General features: G+C 46.3%; 1 protein-coding gene across 1 annotated transcript in view; it reads right to left on the reverse strand.

The window, feature by feature from the left end:
- The window catches only part of LOC105713792 (AP-1 complex subunit beta-1-like), a 64,424-nt gene that overhangs the window by 33,677 nt on the left and 10,239 nt on the right, over window positions 1–20,508 (reverse strand). Inside the window, 4 exon segments of the mRNA XM_064367881.1 lie at window positions 44–289; window positions 1,147–1,282; window positions 4,683–4,788; window positions 9,538–9,601. Coding sequence (XP_064223951.1) covers window positions 44–289; window positions 1,147–1,282; window positions 4,683–4,788; window positions 9,538–9,574 — 525 coding nt within the window. The 5' untranslated portion in view covers window positions 9,575–9,601.

Raw genomic sequence — 20,508 nt, forward strand, 5'->3', positions numbered from 1 at the left:
CCAGGAGGCGGTGGAGGAGGCACGGTGGGTGGCAGTGGCTTACCATGGGGTTAGAGTCGGAGATGAGGTCTTTAAGGGTGTCCAGGAAGCCCTGATCCTCCACCCGCTGGGCATTGATGTCGTGAAGCTTGGTCACGCACACAGCTGCTGTCTTGCACACGTATGGATCCTCATCCTTCAGGCACTTCCGGAGAGGCTCACATAGGTACTCTGTGATCTTGTCAACGCGGATGCAGCCCATGGTCCGCACCGCCAGGGCTCAGATGAGGGGGTTGGGGTCCTCACAGTCCTGAGGGGAACCAGCCATCGGCCAGGGCAGGGGTGGGATGAGCCATCTGTGCTTCATATTCTCCCTGGCCTGCAGCTCTGAGCCCTGCTAAGCTGAGCAACATCAGATGGCTGCTGTGGATCTCTACCAACTACAGCCAACAGCAGCCAAAGTAAATGCTATGTAACCAGCACCCATGCCAGCTCTGCACATCATCTCCTCTTATCCTCACAGTAAAAATACAATACTGGTCCCATTTTATTGATGATGAAACTGAGGCTCTCAGGAAGGCTTGGAGCTCATCCGAAGCCACAGAGCAGAGCCGTGATTCAAACTCACATCCACCTAGCATCACAGCCCAATTTTTCCTCTGGCCACAGAAGCCTCATATCCCCATATCTGAGCATGGACAGGACTCAGAGGAAGCTAAGATTCTAAAGGTATGCAGATTCACAGGTAGTAAACATTAGGAGAAAATGAAATTAAAATAAAGGTGCACAGAGCTGACAATTCAATCTGAAGGACAGAAAATGGAGTAAGCAGCAGTCTAGAAGGGGAACAGAGAAGCTCTCAGACACCTGCTAATTCCTGTCCTGGCAAAGCATGCACAGCAGGGCCCAATCAGGGTGGTGAGGGGATCGACAGGCCTTGCAGGACCTCACACAGGATGAGTTAGGCAGCGGCCTTGGCATCTGGTTTTCTGGGAAGTGGGAGCCCTCTGCTGGAGGAAGAGGCCTGCAGGCTGGGCGGGCACGGGCAGTCCAAAAGTCTGAATTCCATCCAGCGCCACAGGGCACCACCCCAAAGAGACTGAGGGGAGACAGAGCCTTAAGCACCCCATTCCCCCATACCCCCATGCCCACCAAGCTCCTGCTCACCTTCACAAAGGTGTTGACGGCCATAATGGCCATGTCAGGCTGACTCTTGGCATAATTCATCAGGTAGAGGTATACCAGCTTCTTCAGCTCCAGGTTGTCCGTCTGCATGCAGTTCACCACATCAGGGAAGAGGGCACTGAAAGGTCAAAACGGTGTCAGCAAGGGAAAGGCTGAAGAAAGAGGAAGATTTTCAGGCTGCTAACTAGTGGGTGGGAGGACGGTGGTAGGAGAGAAAGGAGAGACACACTGGATGACTTCCTGGTAAAAGGGAGGGTATCGGATGTGCTGTTAACAATCAACACCTATTGGTAGAAAGAGAATCCCAAAGGGTAATTTTAAAAGCAGAAAAAGGGCCGGGTGCAGTGGCTCATGCCTGTAATCCCCGCACTTCGGGAGAGTGAGGCGGGCGGATCACAAAGTCAGGGGTTCGAGACCAGCCTGGCCAATATGGTGAAACCCTGTCCCTATTTAAAAAACAAAAACAAAAATTAGCCGGGCGAGGTGGCAGGTGCCTGTAATCCCTGCTACTCGGGAGGCTGAGGCAGAAGAATCACTTGAACCTGGGAGGCGGAGGTTGCAGTGAGCCAAGATCACATCACTGCACTCCAGCCGGGGTGACAGAGTAAGACCCCATCTCAAAAATAAATAAAAAAAGCAGAAAAAGTCCTTGGTTCTTTTCATACAGTTCAAACATGAATTCTGGAGCCCGCCAAACCCAGCACTGCCTCTTGCTAGCTGTACGATGGAGAAATTCCTTTGTCACCTGCCCCCTTGCCCTGAGTCTCAATTTCCTCACTTCCAAGGAAGGTGCAATAGAAACTCACTTCACAGGGCCTTTATGATAACTGAATGAGACAACATACTTAGGTATCTGGTCCTTGTTATCTGGGAGGTGCTGAGTAAATGAAAATGACTCTTTCTCCCTCTCTGATACTTAACGTGGCGCCTTACATTGGGCTGCTGGTTCTGGGGGGTCGCAGGGAAGCAGGATGGCTCACACTGCTTTCACCGCAAGCTCTGACACCCACTAAGAACCAGCACAGCATGCATGGAGCACACACCATACACCAGGCTTGGTGCTAAGAGCTTTACATACTTGATCTCATTTAACTGCCCTAAGAAGTCAGGGGATGATCCCCATTTCACAGAATACTGAGGTTCATAAATGTCAAATAACCTGCCTGGAGGAGCCAGGCTCCTGGAGGAGGAACAAGGTTTGTGCTCACGACCACTGGGTGGAACCCTTTTCAACGTGGCACATGGTCCCAGAGTCACAGGCCTTAAAATAAGAAATTTGGTTAGAGAGCAATTTTCTATCTTGGAATCATCAGATCCCCTGTCAATTCTTATGTGTTTACAGGCAAGGACGTGTCAACACAGAGACTTAAGAAGTCAAAGTGAACTTCCTGAGCCCCAACAAGCAGGAGTGCTGCCAAAGCCAAAATGGATGTATCACCTTGGAAGATGACACACCAGGAAGAATGGGGAGGAGGAAGGAGGAAAAACTGCTGATGAGGACGACTCGCTCTTTGGGGCCAGTCATATCTACAAAGCCAGCTCTTCTGAGACGGAAGAACAAAGATGTTTCTCCTCTGTGAGGAGGCGACAGTGGTGTTCTGGGTGAAGGAGAGCGGCTTTGTCCTGGAAGAAATCTGACTTGGAAGGAGGGCCAGCTGTCCAGCAGGCGCCTGCTCCCTTTGCGGCTCTGGCTTCCAAAGGGCTCTCTGCAGAGCTGCTTTCCAGAGCTGCTGGCAGGAGGTCCTTGCTGGGGGTTGATCCATGCGAAAGTCTGGAGTAGTGGGAGCCTATCTTGGGACCTGGAGGGGAGCTGCTCTACATCAGCACCTAAGCTACGAGGCACAGGGCTGGGTACCACGAGGGCATGGGTGAAAGCAGCCTGGATTTGGATTTCAGAAGAACTGGGCTTGAGTCCTAGTTCTGCCATAAACCATGTGACTCTTAGGCAGTCGCTTTATGTTTTTATTTCTTTGGCAGTAAAACCGTCATTACCTACAATATGGGAATTGTAAGGAACTACTAAGAAAACAAATCTGAAAATGTTCTGTGCAGACTCTCAAATACTGTGCAAATATTAAGCTGTTATAAAATCCAGTACCTGCCTTTGAGATTTTGCAATCTGGTGAGCAGGTAAACACAAGTACACAAAAGAGAACAGTCTCCATTTAGTGCTGGGTGATGGGAACCGAGAGCAAATGCTTTGAGTTTGAGGTAGTGGGCTGGCAACAGGGAAAGGCAGACCTTGATTGGGTTTTTAAAGATGGGAAGACAAGCTGGGTCACTGGGCACTCCCACAGGGGAAGCATGAGCCAAGGTGCATCAGCCATTCTACATACAACCTGCTCCAGCCGTCAGGTGCAACAGAGGTTACAAACAGGTGACATATTAGAGAAATCCAATCTGGCACGTGTGTTTTACTTGCACCATACAGTGTTGGTTTAATATTATTTGGCTACTTAAGACAGGGAGATTTAAAATTAAAAATACAGCTTTCCCATTCTCTTTTTTTTTTTTGAGACGGAGTCTCACTCTGTCACCCAGGCTGGAGCACAGTGGTGCAATCTCAGCTCACTGCAACCTCTGCCTCCCAAGTTCAATCGATTCTCCTGCCTCCGCATCCCAAGTGCTGAGATTACAGGCACGCACCACCATGCCCGGCTAATTTTTGTATTTTTAGAAGAGATGGGATTTCACCATATTGGCCAAGCTGGTCTTGAACTCCTGACCTCATGATCCACCCACCTCAGCCTCCCAAAGTGCTGGGATTACAGGTGTGAGCCACCACGTGCGGCCCAGATTTCCCATTCTTTTTAAAAACCAGAAGACCTGGCCAGGCGCAGTGGCTCACACTGTAACAGCACTTAGGGAGGCCAAGGCAGGTGGATCACAAGAGGAGATAGAGACCATCCTGGCCAACATGGTGAAACCCTGTCTCTCCAAAAAAAAAAAAAAAATTAGCCAGGCATGGTGGTGGGCACCTGTAATTCCAGCTACTCGAGAGGCTGACGCAGGAGAATCGCTTGAATCAGGGAGTCGCAGGTTGTAGTGAGCCGAGATTGCGCCACTGCACTCCAGCCTAGCGACAGAGTGAGACTCTGTCTCAAAAACAAACAAATGCACACACACAGACACACGCATGCGAGCACACGTGCGCGCGTGCCCATACATTCACACACGCACCCCCTCCTCCCTGAAGACCAGGCCACACTGAATCCTCTTTCCTAGTCAGTAGTGATCCTCTGGAGTTTCTGAGAAGGTTCATGCCATACTCACTCCATCGCCTGCTGCTTTTCCCACCTATTCTAGTTAACTGACTCCATCACCACCTGACCTGTCAGTACCAGGGCTTTCCTGTGTAAACAAAACCTTCTATTGGGCAAAAAAGTTTTATGAAGGGAGCTGTATTAGGGGAGACATGGATCCCTAGACAACCTAAAGGAGAGACTGAAGTGGACCCAAGCTATAAACCCTCCCCTGTCAGCCAGCTTCCAGCTGCCACCAGGCCCACTCCTGCATACCTGACATCTTTGCCCACGGTCATTGATGCAATCACTTTCTTCACTGCCTCCTTCTTCTTCTCCTTCTTGTCACTGTTGAGCTCTGCCTTCAGCTTGAAGATTTCCCCTAAGGAAAGGAGGCAAGCATGAGTGATCCCTCCCTACCCTGCCAAGGAATGATTCCCTATACTTAACTTCCAAAAGAACTGGAGGGAGGCACGTCAGACATCCTATGCTGTTGGCTGAGGGCAGCTTCAGGCCCCTGGCCTCAGGTGAGACAGGCAACAGTGAGGGACAACTGTTAGGACAGGAATTAACAAGATGGAAGCTTGCAGGCCCGGCACAGTGGCTCACACCTGTAATCCCAGCACTTAAGAGGCTGAGGATCACTTGAGCCCAGGAGTTTGAGATTAGCTGGGGTAACATAGTGAGACCTCATTTCTACAAAAAAAAAAATTTAAAATTAGCCGGTGTGGTAGCACGTGCCTGCCGTGCCAGCTACTCTGGAGGCTGAGGCTGGAGGATCATTTGAGCCCCTCTAGGTCGAGGCTGCTGTGAGCCATGACATCACTACACTCCGGCCTGGGTGACACAAAGTGAGACCCTGCCTGTCTCAAAAAAAAAAAGGGCTGAGAGGCCCTGCTGGATTGAAGCCACAGGAACCATGAAAGCTACAAAGGTTCTGAGGAAGACAAAAGCATCAAAAACATGACAGCAGGCTCTGCTCAGCCAGAGAGCTAAAAACCCAGTGGAAGGCAAGCTGTTATCAGCTACCCTCACTCAACCAAAGGCCCTTAAAAGCCTCAGTGCAATAGAACCTGAGTACTTAAGGCTTGCAGGGAGAGGGGAGAATTTGTTGACTCCCACACTGAGGCCTTTCCTGTTTTCTTCAAACCTCTAATTAAAACAGCTTGCAAAACTGGCTAACCATATGCAGAAAGCAGAAACTCGACCCCTTCCTGACACCTTACACTAAAATTGACTCCAGATGGATTAAAGACTTAAACATAAGGCCTAACACCATAAAAACACTAGAAGGAAACCTAGGCAAAACCATTCAGGACATAGGCGTAGACAAGGACTTTATGACCAAAACACCAAAAGCATTGGCAACAAAAGCCAAAATAGACAAATGGGACCTAATCAAACTCCACATCTTCTGCACGGCAAAAGAAACAGTCAATAGAGTGAATCGGCAACCAACAGAATGGGAAAAAATTTTTGCAGCCTACCCATCTGACAAAGGGCTGATATCCAGAATTTACAACGAGCTAAAAAAGATTTACAAGAAAAAAACAAGCCCATTCAAAAATGGGCGAAGGATATGAACAGATACTTTACAAAAGAAGACATACAAGAGGCCAACAAACATATCAAAAAATGCTCATCATCACTGGTCATTAGAGAAATGCAAATCAAAACTACATTGAGATACCATCTCACGCCAGTTAGAATGGCGATCATTAAAAAATCTGGAGAAAATAGATGCTGGAGAGGATGTGGAGAAATAGGAACACTTTTACACTGTTGGTGGGAGTGTAAATTAGTTCAACCACTGTGGAAAACAGTGTGGCGATTCCTCAAGGACCTAGAAATAGAAATTCCATTTGACCCAGCAATCCCATTACTGGGCATATATCCAAAGGATTATAAATCGTTCTACTATAAGGACACATGCACACGAATGTTCATTGCAGCACAGTTTACAATAGCAAAGACCTGGAACCAACCCAAATGCCCATCGATGATAGACTGGACAGGAAAAATGTGGCACATATACACCATGGAATATTATGCAGCCATTAAAAATGAGGAGTTCGCGTCCTTTGTAGGGACATGGACGAACCTGGAAACCATCATTCTCAGCAAACTGACACAGAACACAAAACCAAACACCATATGTTCTCACTCATAGGAGGGTGTTGAACAAGGAGAACACATGGACACAGGGAGGGGAGCACTATACACGGGGGTCTGTTGCGGGGGAGTGGGGGGGACAGCGGCGGGGGGAGTTGGGGAGGGATAGCATGGGGAGAAATGCCAGATATGGGTGAGGGGGAGGGAGGCAGCAAATCACACTGCCATGAATGCACCTATGCAACAACTTTGCATGTTTTTCACATGTACCCCAAAACCTAAAATGCAATAAAAAAAAAAAAATAATAATAATAATAAAATAAAAACAGCTTGCTCAGGGTTTCACTTCCTGAGACACAAGGGGTTGCTCAGCTCTGAAAATGGGAATTCAGCTGCTCTATGAGAGCTCAAGCATGTAACAAATTGTTCTGAAGAATTTGATGATGTGAAAAAAACAAATGAGGAAGTAGACTTGTCTGGCCCTGCCATGGACAGATAGTCAGGACCCCAATAACAGGTTAGGAGGGCAGATGTTATTTCCTGAGCCCTTCTCTCTCTCTTTTTTTTTTTTTTTTTTTTTTTTTTTAAGACGGAGTCTCACTCTGTTGCCCAGGCTGGAGTGCAGTGGTATGACCTTGGCTCATTGCAACCTCTGCCTCCCAGGTTCAAGCAATTCTCCTGCCTCAGCCTCCCAAATAGCTGGAACTACAGGTGCACACCACTACACCCAGCTAATTTTTGTATTTTAGTAGAGATAGGGTTTCACCATGTTGGCCAGGCTGGTCTCAAACTCCTGACCTCAAGTTATCCACCTGCCTCAGCCTCCCGAAGTGCTGGGATTACAGGTATGAGCCACCGTGCCCAGCCACCTTGAGCCTTTCTCTAAACCCAGTCAGTGCCACACTAACTTGTTCCCACACATGTTCTTATAGGAATTAACTCTCACAACTCTGCATTTCCCTGCAGTGAGCAAATGGAAGCTGTGAGAGGCTCAGTAATGCATATACAAAGCCGGTAGGTGGTAGGGCTGAAACTGAAAGCCCTAAGGCCCATGTTCTAAACTCCTATGCTTGGCCCACCCAAAATACTCACTTTGCTTTCCTGAACCTATTTCCTTGTCTCTTTGGCTGGGGCACTGAAGCCAGGCATCTCTCTCCACACATCTCTCTTCCCAAAAGAAATCCACTAAAAAACCCCACCCCCAAAATACAAAAATTAGCGGGACATGGTAGCATGCCTGTAGTCCCAGCTAAACTAAAATACAAAAATTAGCAGGGCGTGGTGGTGTGCCTGTAGTCCCAGCTACTTCGGAGGCTGAAGCAGGATAATAGCTTGAACCTGGGAGGTTGCAGTGAGCAGAGATCTCGCCACTGCACTCCAGCCTGGGTGACAGAGTGAAATTAAGTCTCAAAACAACAAAAAACACCGAAAAAACCCACCTGAGACTCCAATATACTCAGCACTAAGTTCACCCTATGGCTCACCAGGCTTCACAGGACTGATCCCTGCATACCTCTCCATTGCTTTCTATCTTTTTTTAATTAGTTGCCTAGGCTAGACTCGAACTCCTGGGCTCAAGTAAGTAATCCTCCCACCCAAGCCACCACCTGGGGCACCACTGTGCCTGGCTCTAACCTCTTCTTGCATCACCCTCCTCGGTAACCTATGCCCACTATTTCCCTTTCCCTGAATGTATCACAGGCAGAGCACTCACTCCTTCCCCTTCCTACTCCCCATCTATCTGGCCAGCTCCATCCAGAATTCTCCCACAGCCCTCCCTGGACCCACTACTCTTTAGTGTGGTTACTACTCTATAGACTGTCCTTCCTGCTCAAGCTGGAGCAACACCAGGTCAGAGGCTCTGTCTCTTTTCCACTGCATATGGTACGTTCTCAATAAAAAAACAGCTAGACTTGACCAGGTGCAGTGGCTCATGCTTGTAATACCAGTACTTTGGGAGGCCAAGGCGGGTGGATCACCTGAGGTTGGGAGTTGAAGACCAGCCTGACCAACATGGAGAAACCCCGTCTCTACTAAAAATACGAAATTAGCTGGGCATGGTGGCTCACGCCTGTAATCCCAGAACTTTGGGAGGCCAAGGTGGGTGGATCACTTGAGGTCAGGAGTTTGAGACCAGCCTAGCCAACATGGTGAAACCCTATCTCTACTAAAAATTCAAAAAATTGCTGTGTGTGGTGGGCGTGGTGGTACCCACCTGTAGTCCCAGCTACTCGGGAGGCTGAGGCAGGAGAATCACTGGAACCCAGGAGGCAGAGGTTGCAGTGAGCCAAGATTGTGCCACTGCACTCCAGCCTGGGTGACAAGCATGAAACTCCATCTCAAAAAAAAAAATGTGCCCTTGGATAAGGACAGATACATAGAGACACACACACACACTCTTTCTCTCTCTGCTGCAAGGGTGCTGATAGGATGGGAAAAAAAACATTTTTTTTTTTTTTGTTTTTTTTTTTAGATGGAGTCTCGCTCTGTCGCCAGGCTGGAGTGCAGTGGTCCGATCTTGGCTCACTACAACCTCTGCCTCCCGGGTTCAATCGATTCTTCTGCCTCAGCCTCTTGAGTAGCTGGGACCACAGGTGCATGCCACCATGCACAGCTAATTTTTGTATATTTAGTAGAGAAGGGGTTTCATCATGTTGGCCAGCATGGTCTCAATCTCTTGACCTCATGATCTGCCTGCCTCGGCCTCCCAAAGTGCTGGGATTACAGCCATGAGCCACCGTGCCCAGCCAAAAACATAATTAGTGTAAGCCATGGGGAACCAAAGGGCACTTTTTTTCCCACACTTGGAGCTAATGTTCTTCCCTTTCTGAGCTCTAAAAGGAGCGATCAATTTCTTATATCATCAACAGTTCAGTTTTTTAGATCTAAGAAGCTCTAGGCCATTTTTGCCATGTTTCCAGGACTTCATTCCCACCCCTACTCCCTACAGCTACAGGAGGAAAACAGAAGGGACAGAGAAAGATTTGTAAGACAAGGCCCATTATTAAACATATAATACCTTTCTTGGTTGTGGTGAAATATTTTGAGTCAGTCATTTTGGTCCCTTATCTGTGGCCAGACTCCTGCAAGATAAAGAGAGGGGTGACTTTCAGTTATGTTCCATTCCATCTTCAGTTATGGTGTGCAGAGGGAGGAGAAGGATCCAGAACACATGTAGTATAGGAAAATAGCTGCTTATCTCTTTCCTGGGCAAATGAACTGTCAGATCATGGCAGATTAGATTTTGAAAAGTAATTCTGAGAATCTATCAGCTTTTTTTTTTCTTCAGAGATGGGGTCTTACCATGTTGCCTGGGCTGGTCTCAAACTCCTGGCCTCAGGCAATCTTCCTGCCTTGGCCTCCTAAAATGCTGGGATTACAGGCATGAGCCACCACACCTGGTCTCATCAGATTTTTGAATGTGCCTCTTCTAGGAATCTTTCCCACATAAATACCTGCACAAGGATGTAAGGGCTTACAGCAGCAGCAGCCCCTTTGTGGGACCCATTTTGCTCAGCACCGTCCTAAATGCTTTGCACATGTTAACTCATTAGAAGCCTCATCACAGCATCATCGAGGCACTATCTTACCCTATAGAGTCAAATGAGATTAGAAAATGCCAAGTTTAAAAGGCTAGGGAGACTTCTCTCCATAACTTTTCTGAGCTTCTAAAATAGTAACATGTATGATTCATCTCCAGAAAGGGCTACCATCTGTATTCTACAGCAGTTCCCAAATCTATCTGCTCAATTTTCTTAAAGGCTCTCTCATCAGGCACAGTGGCTCACCTGTAATCCCAGCACTTCGGGAGGCAAAGGTGGGTGGATCACGAGGTCAGGCATTCGAGACCAGCCTGACCAAGATGGTGAAACCCTGTCTCTACTAAAAATACAAAAATTAGCCAGGTGTGTTGGTGTTCGACTATAATCCCAGCTACTCAGGAGGCTGAGGCAGGAGAACTGCTTGAACCTGGGAGGTGGAGATTGCAGTGAGCCAAGACTGCACGCCATTGCACTTCAACCTGGGTGACAAGAGCGAAACTCTGTCTCAAAAAAAATAAATAAATAATTTAAAAAAAGGCTCTCTCAGGACATCTAGTGCAAAAAAGCTCACAGTGTGAGGTACTAGGATAATACAATAGGGGGCCAGGATGGTGGCTCAGCCCTGTAATCCCAGCACTTTGGGAGGCCGAGGCAGGCAGATCATGAGGTCAGGAGTTCGAGGCTAGCCTGGCCAATATCTACTAATAATACAAAAATTAGCTGGGCTTGGTGGTGCGCCTATAGTCCCAGCTACTTGGGAGACTAAGGCAGAAGAATCGCTTGAACTCGGGAGGTAGAAGTCGCAGTGAGCTGAGATTGCACCACTGCACTCTGGCCTGGGTGACAGAGTAAGACTCCGTATCATCAAAAAAAAAAAAAAGACAATAGGGGGAGTGGTGGCTCATGTCTGTAATCCCAGCACTTTGGGAGGCAGAGGCAGGTAGATCAGCTGAGGTCAGGAGTTTGAGACCAGCCTGGACAACATAGCGAAACCCCATCTCTACTAAAAATACAAAAAAGTAGCTGGATGTGGTGATGGGCACCTGTAATCCCAGCTACTTGGGAGGCTGAGGCAGGAGAATCGCTTGAACCTGGGAGGCAGAGGTTGCAGTCAGCTGAGATCACACCATTGCACTCCAGCCCAGCGGACAGTGTGAGACTCCATCTCAAAAAAAAACAAAAACAAACAAACAAAAAAAAAACCGTGTCCTAACATTTCAAAGTGACCACAAGGGAATTACATTAAAAAAAAGACAATAGAACAAAGAAAGTACTAAGCCTCCCTCATTCATTCAACAAACATTTACGGAGCATCTACTGTGTGTAAGGCCAGTTGCCTCGCCAGGAGCTCGGACGCACACCCCTCCCCGCTTTTTTCTGAAAGTTTGGACAAGCCCGGACGAGCTTGGGCAAGCTCAGACATGCTCGGGCATGTTCCCTTCTCCCATGCTCGCACAGCCTGGCCTTCCCTTAAAGAGCCCAGTATGCTAACAAGGTCTTGTAACCCTAGCCTCTTGCTAGCCAATAGCAGTTGAGTCTTATTGACCAATAGCAGTTAAGTCTTAATAGCCAATAGCAGCCAAATCTTAGCCAATAGCAGCCACGTCCTGTATGCAAACTAAGCCCTGTAACCATACCCAATGGTAGTTCTGCTTTACCCACACCTTGCTCTCCCAAACCAATCGAGCTATTTCACTCCCTATAAAACCCCATGTCTGAGAGGAGTCCGTGCGACTTCTCCGGCCCTTCTTGTCTGACCGCAGAACCTCACCCGGAAGCCCAAATAAATTCCTTCGCATTGGATCTTCCCGTGCTGGCCTCAGTTTCTTCCCTTTAAACTCGGCGAGAACAAGCCTTACACTATGTACCTCAGAGTTCTTCTGGGGAACAGATCAAAGATAAAAGAAGTTAAACGGGAACCAAGTTACCCTAGATACAAGGCTTCTGGGTTTGTTCTAGGATTTATTAAGAAGCTATCATTTACTGAGCCCCTATTAAAGGCAGGGGCTTCACCCACATTATCTCATTTAATCGTGTCTATAATGTAACTGCTTTTAATCCCATTTTATAGATGATGAAACAGACTCAGGGATGTTACATAACTTGCCCAAGGTCATGTGGCTTGTACGTGGCTTGTACGTGGCTAGGCTAGGAGACAATCTCAGGTCTACCTGAGCTCAGTCCCTATGCTCTATTGATGAAGGAATTCTGCTTCCGTCTTCTGACAAGGAGGACAGTTCCCTGATAGTGGCTAAAAACTCAGTAAAAAAAAAAAAATTGAAGCTGGCACAGTGGCACACACCTGTAGTCCCAGCTACTCAAGAGGCTGAGGCACAAGAATCACTTAAATCCAGGAGGAAAAGGTTGCACTGAGCTGAGATTGTGCCACTGTACTCCAGCCCCTGCAAAAAACATTCTGACTTTCAAGTACAGCCTTCCAATCCTATCTGTAGTTTTATGTGCTATAGAAAGCCACACAATGCCAAAAAAATAGACATTTGAATGGAGAAACCCCACTTCACTTTGTCCCTTTTGTTGCGTCTATGGAAGGGACTCAAACAACCCACCAACATCTCCTTTCAAGTCATTACTATACAGGGGTGAGATGAAAGTTACTAGTGCAATGGATGTGAGGGATCAGGAGTCATTTCACAGTCTCTGGAAACCATGCCAACATAGCTCCTCCTCTCCAGCCCAATTGGATTTTTCCAAATTAAGCGTATTTATGGCAGGATGGCATTGAGCAAGCCTCCCAACTGAGAGATACCACAGATTTTGTTTCAGTAATCAATGGGAAACAAATATGTACTGTCTTGGGGTCACTTTAAATCTTTTGTGGATCCTGTAGGAATAAAGGCTTAACTGAAAAAACAGTATAAAGAAAAAGGCATAATTCTACTTCCCTTTTGCTTTGCAAAGATGAAAAGGGAGGATGGCACTTTTCTGTGGGAGCTGTGGGAAAGAGCAGAAGAGCCCACTGTGCCTGATGTTGCAAGTCCACAGTGGGGACTCCAACTTGCTGGTCCTCCCAGCATGAGTCAGGGCTCTAGACAGATCCACAAAGGCAGGCCCCCGCATGGGCCAGGCTCACAGCTCCCATTTGCCCTCCTCTTTCATGCCTGGCCCAGGCTCTGCATACAGCAAGTATTCAATTGATGGTTGTTGAAAGAAATGAAAAGGGGCCACTGAAAATCCCAGGGAGCCTCAGCCTGCTCTCTGGCAGCCCTGTTACGTAACTAGTTAGCGTTTGTTTCTGACAGGAATTTACTGACATTAAATACGATTTGTTCTTTTTTTTTGCACACACATAAAGCCATTTTCTCAGAGAAACCTCACCAACCTAGGGGTTCTTTGGGGAACTCTGAAATAAGCAGGGAAATCAGATAATGGGATTTCTGCCTTACAATAAAGATCTGCATAGTTCCAGAAGTCACAGACTTGAGAGCATAACTGGCAAAAGTATCCAAAATAATAGGAGAATATCATTTCTCGAGGTTGAATGTAAGAAGAGGGATAATTGAAGGCAAAAGGGGCTAAAACTCACAGGCCACAAAGAAACACAGAAAGTAACACAGAAACCACTCGAATATTAAATCTAGAAAGAAATAAAAGTGGCCAGGTGCAGTGGCTCACACCTGTAATCCCAGCTTTTTGGGAGGCCGAGGTGGGCAGACTGCCTGAGCTCAGGCCTGGGCAACATGATGAAACGCTGTCTCTACTCAAATACAAAAAATTAGCTGGGCATGGCAGTATGCGCCTGTAGTCCCAGCTACTCAGGAGGCTGAGGCAGGAGAACTGCTTGAACCCGGGAGGTGGAGGTTGCAGTGAGCTGAGATCACACCACTGCACTCCAGCCCGGGTAGCAGAGTGAGATTCCATCTCAAAAAGAAAGAAAGGAAGAAAAGTAAATAAAACAAAATATCTTAGCTATCTAATGTCAGAGCTGCTCGGAATTTCTTGCCTCTCCAGCAGAAAAAGCTGTCAGGGGCTTTCCCCTCCCCTGCAGGCCCAACACAACATCAGAGGGCCCTAAATTCCCAGGACCCAACCTGCTGGTGACAGATCTGTGCCATATGCAACTGACCAAGAGGAGAAAAGGGTGAGAAAGCTTCTCTTTCTGGGGATTTAAAAAAAAAAGTGACAGAGCTGCAGGGTAGCTAGTCAAACCACAGCTGCAGATACTCCAACAGCGTTGAGCTTTCCGTGACATTCTTCCTTTTACAGGTGCTAAGCAACTACTCACAAACTTAACTGCCACTCATTGCGCTGGTGCTGGCTGCAGCTTTTTTCTGCAGTATCTGTTTCGTATATCCCTCTGCAGAGGGCCCGATGGGACTGATGATGCAGAAATCGTATCCCTCTGAAGTTATTTCATATGCAGGAAATTAGAGAAGGAAGGGGATGCGGAGAAAAGTGAAACACTTTAGAAAGCCACCCTAAAGCGCAGATTAAAAAACAAAACAAAACACCTCACCTCACCGTGAATGATCCCCTACCTACAGCTTAGTGATGTACTGAGGGCAGCAATCTCCTCATGTCGTTTCTCCATTGTCAGCATCTAATGCCGGTTCCTGGTCTTGAAGTTGCCTCTTGGATGTCAGTGCAAGAGAGGTTTCTCATTCTTTCTGCAGGAATGTAAAAAACCTGACAGTTCAGTCCTAAAGGGGCTCAGACTGGTAGATATCATGGGAAAGACTGGTGCTTTTCCTGGCACTGCTGAGCTGTTATCATATACTGTATCCCTATCCCATGGAGGCCAAAGGGCTGAGACCTTGCTCTCTGATGAATCTGATCGGGTACATGAACTACATTTGAAAGTAGGCAGCAAATTTAGAGAAGAAAAAGCTTAGGGTTTGGATTCCAACTTTGGAAGCGTCAGGGCACATTTTAAAAGTAGTAATTACAGGGAATTTTTGGTTCAGAAACTGCTATGGCCAGTATGAGTCACTTTTGCTAAGGAAACAGCATTCTGGGCTGGGATCCCCTCAATTTCAGCATTTACAGGCCAAAGAATGGCTCAAGGGGATAGGCACAGTCAAAATTAAAAGAGGGGCATACCTGGAACAACTGGTTTTGCCCTTGAGGAGCTGATGCAGCTGTCCCCCTCTTAATATTTCTCACACCCACATCGGAAAGATTATGACTTTGATGTCACATCCCAGAACCAGTTCTGGTTAACTTCACTTTTTAGAATTAAAGAAAGGGAACTGAGGCTGGGTGCCGTGGCTCACGCCTGTAATCCCAGCACTTTGGGAGGTCGAGGTGGGCAGATCACCTGAGGTCAGCAGTTCGAGACCAGCCTAGCCAACATGGTGAAATCCCGTCTCTACTAAAAATACAAGAAAAAAATTAGGCGTGATGGCAGGCGCCTGTAACCCCAGCTACTTGGGAAGCTGAGGCAGGAGAATCACTTGAACCCGGGATGCAGAGGTTACAGTGAGCTGAGATTGCAGCATGCACTCCGGCCTAGGTGACAGAGTGAGACTGTCTCAAAAAAAAAAAGGGACGGGAGGAATAAGCAATAAAGTCTAAAATACAGTAGTTTTCTCTTATGTTTTCTAGATGTATAAATAAGCCCTTGGTGAGACATTTGGAAACACTGGCCAGGGACAAAGATGTAACGTGATCTAAGAGAGGGAAAATGACGTCCTAGGTCCTAAGGAAAAAAAGGGAAGAAGAAAAAATATTCCCATCTAAAGACTTTGGGTTTTAGCTGCTGAAGTTAGGGTTAGGTTTAAAGGGAAAAAAGTTCTCAATATTTTTCTTTCTTTTTTTTTTTTTAACATGAGCAAGGATTTCAGGAATCAAATCTCAATATTTTTCAAATTTTTGTCTTCACATATCTAAATATAATTTTAGGAACAAGAAATACAGATTTTTTTGTGCTTTAAGCTAATAAAATGAATTTATTTTAAAAACATAAAACCAGGTCCTTTGAGAATGAAAAAGAGAAACATAAGAAAATGAGTACTGAATATAGTATTTCAATTTTTCTCCAATGTCTCAAAATTAGTAACAACCTTTAAAAGGAAAGTATGCTGAACTGAGTTTACTTCATCTCTAGAATTCAATTTCCCTCTTTAAAACGGGGAGATAAAAAAAATAAAACGGGGAGATCAGGCGGGGTATTGTGGTTCACCTGTGAATCCCAGCACTTTGGGAGGCCAAGGCAGGCGGATTGCTTGAGCCCAGGAGTTTGAGACTGGCCCAGGTAACATGGGGAAACCCCGTCTCTACCAAATTAGCATGGTGGTGCGCACCTGTAGTTCCAGCCACTCAGGAGGCTGAGGTGTGAGGACTGCTTGAGCCTGGGAGGAGGAAGGTTGCAGTGAGCCAAGATCGTACCACTGTACTCCAGCCTGGGTGACACAGTGAGACTGTGTCTCAAAAAAAGAAAAAAAGAGGGGAGCGGGGACTGCTGTACCTGCTGCTCTATGTATCTCACATATTTCTTCTGACAAGGGCTAATGTGAGAATGAAAGCATGTTGACAAGAAAACTTATAAACATCATAAATATCACAAGACTTCATTCATACGAAGCTCTAAGAGGCAAACCTAAGTTATGGTGATAGAAGCCAGGTCAGTGGATGCTTCTGGGTAGGAAGGACTGAAAACAGGCATGAAGGGCCCCTGGAGTAATGGAAATGATCTGCATCTTGATGCAGATACTGGCCACATTGTACACTTAAGAGTCAAGCATTTCACTTGGTGTAAATTAAACAAATATTTTTTAAAATGTGCTGGGCGCAGTGGCTCATGCCTGTAATCCCAGCACTTTGGGAGGAGGCCAAGGTGGGTGGATCACCTGTGGCCAGGAGTTCGAGACCAGCCTGGCCAACATGGTGAAACCCCATCTCTACTAAAAATACAAAAATTAGCTGGGCATGGTGGTGGGCTCATGGGAGGCTGAGGCACAAGAATCGCTTGAATCCAGGAGGCAAAGGTTGCAGTGAGCCAAGATCGCACCACTGCACTCCAGCCCAGGAGACGGAGCAAGACTCGGTCTCCAAAAAAAAAAAAAAAATTGTTTTTAAAAAACAACAAAATAGGCCAGGTGAGGTGGCTTATGCCTGTAATCCCAGCACTTTGGGAGGCCAAGAGCCTAAAGACATATGAGAAACATACACACAAAAATCTGAATCACATTGCAGACAAGGCCTATTTTCCTACATAAAAAGTGACTACAAATAGGAGAATGGCAGAGGATGTGGACAGTTCACAGGAAGTGAATTAATATAATGGTTCAAGCTTATTTATAAGAATAAGTTATAAGGGAACTTAGAAACTGAAACTACAGTGAGACAGCACCTGTCAGCTGCTGAACTGATAAAGACCTAAGAGTCTAATAACACCCCATGTTGGTGCTGATGCGGGTAAATGGGCACTCTCATTTGAGGCTAGTGACAGTCTGAAATGCTATAATCTCTGAAGCAAATTGGTAACAGCCATTAAAATTGCAAAGGTCCTTACCCTTTGACCCAGTAATTTTGCTTCTAGGACTTTACATGTGGAAAACTACATAGATCCAAAATTATTCATGCAGTATCCTTTCTAATAGCAAAATATTATAAATACCAATCCACAGGACTGGTTTAAAAGATGATGGCACAGCAGAGCTGAGCACATCTGTGGCTCCAGCTACTCAGGAGGCTGAGTGGCGAGGATCATTTGAGCCCAGGATTTGAGGCCAGCCTTGGCAACACAGTAAGACCCCCAACTCTATAAATATGTTAAATGATAGCACAGCATACGGACATATGGAATACTATGTATCCATGCAGAAGAATGAGGCGGTTCTACATATGCTTTTATGCAACCCTCTCCAAGATATTAAATGAAAAAACAAGATGCAAAGTACATGTAGTATGCTACTATTTCTAATTAAACATACAAATATTAATAAAACATAAATATCTGTGTATTTACAAATACATAGGCTATCCTGGAAAGGATAAACAAGAAAAGTCAATAGCAGTTTCCTCTAGAAAGGAAGCTGGGTAGCTGAGGAATAGGGTGAGGGCCTGATTTTCCATCACTTACCTTTTTTATAACTTGGGTATTTTGTCCCCTGTACATGTACCTCTTAGAAACACAAAACAGTTTAGAAAAAATGGTATATCTATTCAAAATACATTTCCCACCCTGTGCTCCTTCTTCAGTCTAGGCTTAAACATTGCAGAGGAGCCTCTTCTGGACTTGAAGTGGCAGAGGCCTCCCGACATTAGACCTGGTTGTATGGCAAGGCCTGTAATCCCAGCATTTGGGGAGGCAGAGGCAGGAGGATCACTTGAGGCCAGGAAATTAAGACTAGCTTGAGTAACATGGCAAGATTCTATGTCTACTGGAAAAAAAAAAAAAAAAAAAAGAACTTAGCTGGGCATGGTAGCATGTACCTGTAGTCCCAGCTACTCAGAAGCTGAGGCAAGAGGATAGCTTGAGCCCAAGAGGTCAAGGCTGCAGTGAGCTATGATTGCACCACTGCACTCCAGCCTGGGCAATAGAGCAAGACTCTGTCTCTTAAAATAAAAAAAAAAAAGTATCTCAGATTTCCCCACAGAGCTCCTCCTCTAATTTGGGACCTGTACTGTTGAATGCTGTCAACCTGGTGACTGCCACCATGCCTGGCACATTCTAGGAGCTCACCAAATGTTTGCTGGCAAAATGAATGAAAAGACAGGTTCCCAGAGAAGCTAAAAAACCAAGGACCCAAAACAGATCAAGATGAGAGAGCTCTGTGACAAGTGCCAGACAGTGATGACTGGGCAGACTAGACTGGGAACATAAGGCTTTGCAGTTAACAGGGCAAGGCTGATCCAATAGTGAGATGGCTGCCGGGAAATCTGGCCCTACTACCAACAGCTGTGTGACCCTGGGAACCTCCCTGCATCTCCCGGCCTGCCTTTCTCCAATTCTCAAACAAAAGAATACAATTAATCAATGGCTCTTCAAGTCCCTCTCCACTCTTAAACCATTTCAAACAGATAAAAGTGAAACTGTTCTGGTGGAAGGAGGGGTGGGAGGCCTAGAGCCTGGCTCATTTCACTATGCCCAACTCTCCCATCCTCACCAGGGCCCTTGAGACATCCCGTGATTCTATGGAGCAAAGCTTGAAAACCAGTCTACTGAATGACAAGTCCCACCCACATCTCACATTCTATGATTCTCTGCTGGATGAGGGACCCATTTCCCCACCAATGAGTGTTCTTCCCAGGTGTCAAACACCAGGAAGTAGAGTATGATCATTCTAAGAGCATGACATAAGATGTTTCCAAGGGGAAAAAAAAGAGAACAAATTCAGAATACAGTTAAGGCCAGCAAATCTCATTTGGTTTTCAATAGGAAAGAAAACAGTAAGAAGCCAAACAACAAAATATTAATTTTTCCAAATGGCCAGCCAATGTCAGGGGAAGGACTTTTCTAGTCTTGGGGCAGTGATTCATGTCAGAGCAGCCCATGCTCTTCAAACAGATGAGAAGTGTGAGTTGGTGGTGCCAGCACAAGGCATTGCACACTCTTGGCACTCAGTGAATTAATGAAGACCATCAGTGTGGTGAGATGAGCCAAACAAAAAGCTTTAGGAAACGAAAAGGGGAAAGAGACATTTCACAAGGTCAGCTCCAGCTCCATGTACTATAACTGAACTCAAGGATATGCAGGTAGGGAAAACTGATCTCTGAAGGTCTATGTTGGTGGCTTCCAACTTTGGTGCTGGAACTGTCATTGTTCAACACTTCCCTGATGGATGAATAGCTGTTCAGAAACCTGCTCCATGGCACATGTTAGCTCAGGGACAGTCAAGAGGAAGTTAGGGGAGAGTGAATAAAAGGGGCTGGGGTGATGCCACTGTTTCTTCTTCATTTGGAGCAGAAAGGCCAAATTTTATTCATTCCATGTGCTTTGTTGCTTTGGTTCTGTTTCAAGGGAAGAGGTTAATTCATTTGACAAATATTTCCCACTCTGTGCCATGCCCTGGACTGTGTATGCTCCCACAAAGCTTAGAGTTCATTAGAGATTATGATGCTACTCACTACTCATCATTTGTCTGACAATTTCCTTTTAAAAAGGAAAAGGGATCGAGCACAGTGGCTCACGCCTATAATCCCAGCACTTTGGGAGGCTGAGGCAGGAGGATCACTTGAGGTCAGGAGTTTGAGACCAGCCTGGCCAACATGGTGAAACCATGTCTCTACTGAAAATGCAAAAATTAGCTTGGCATGGTGGCAGGTGGAAGAATAGCTTGAACCTGGGAGGCGGGGGGGTTGCAGTGAGTCGTGATTGCACCACTGCACTCCAGCCTGGGCGACAGAGTGAGACCCTGTCTCAAAAAAAAAGACATACTTTTTTGGACTATACTTACAGGTAAATACTTAAGTTCACTTTACAGACAGGGAAACAGGTAAGGCCAGCTGGAAGACTAAAAGGTGATTCAGCAGTTGAGAAACCAGAT

This window comes from Aotus nancymaae, unplaced genomic scaffold, assembly GCF_030222135.1.
Source record: "Aotus nancymaae isolate 86718 unplaced genomic scaffold, 86718_ANA_hifiasm-v0.15.2.pri h1tg000076l, whole genome shotgun sequence".
In the NCBI taxonomy this organism is placed as follows: domain Eukaryota; kingdom Metazoa; phylum Chordata; class Mammalia; order Primates; family Aotidae; genus Aotus; species Aotus nancymaae.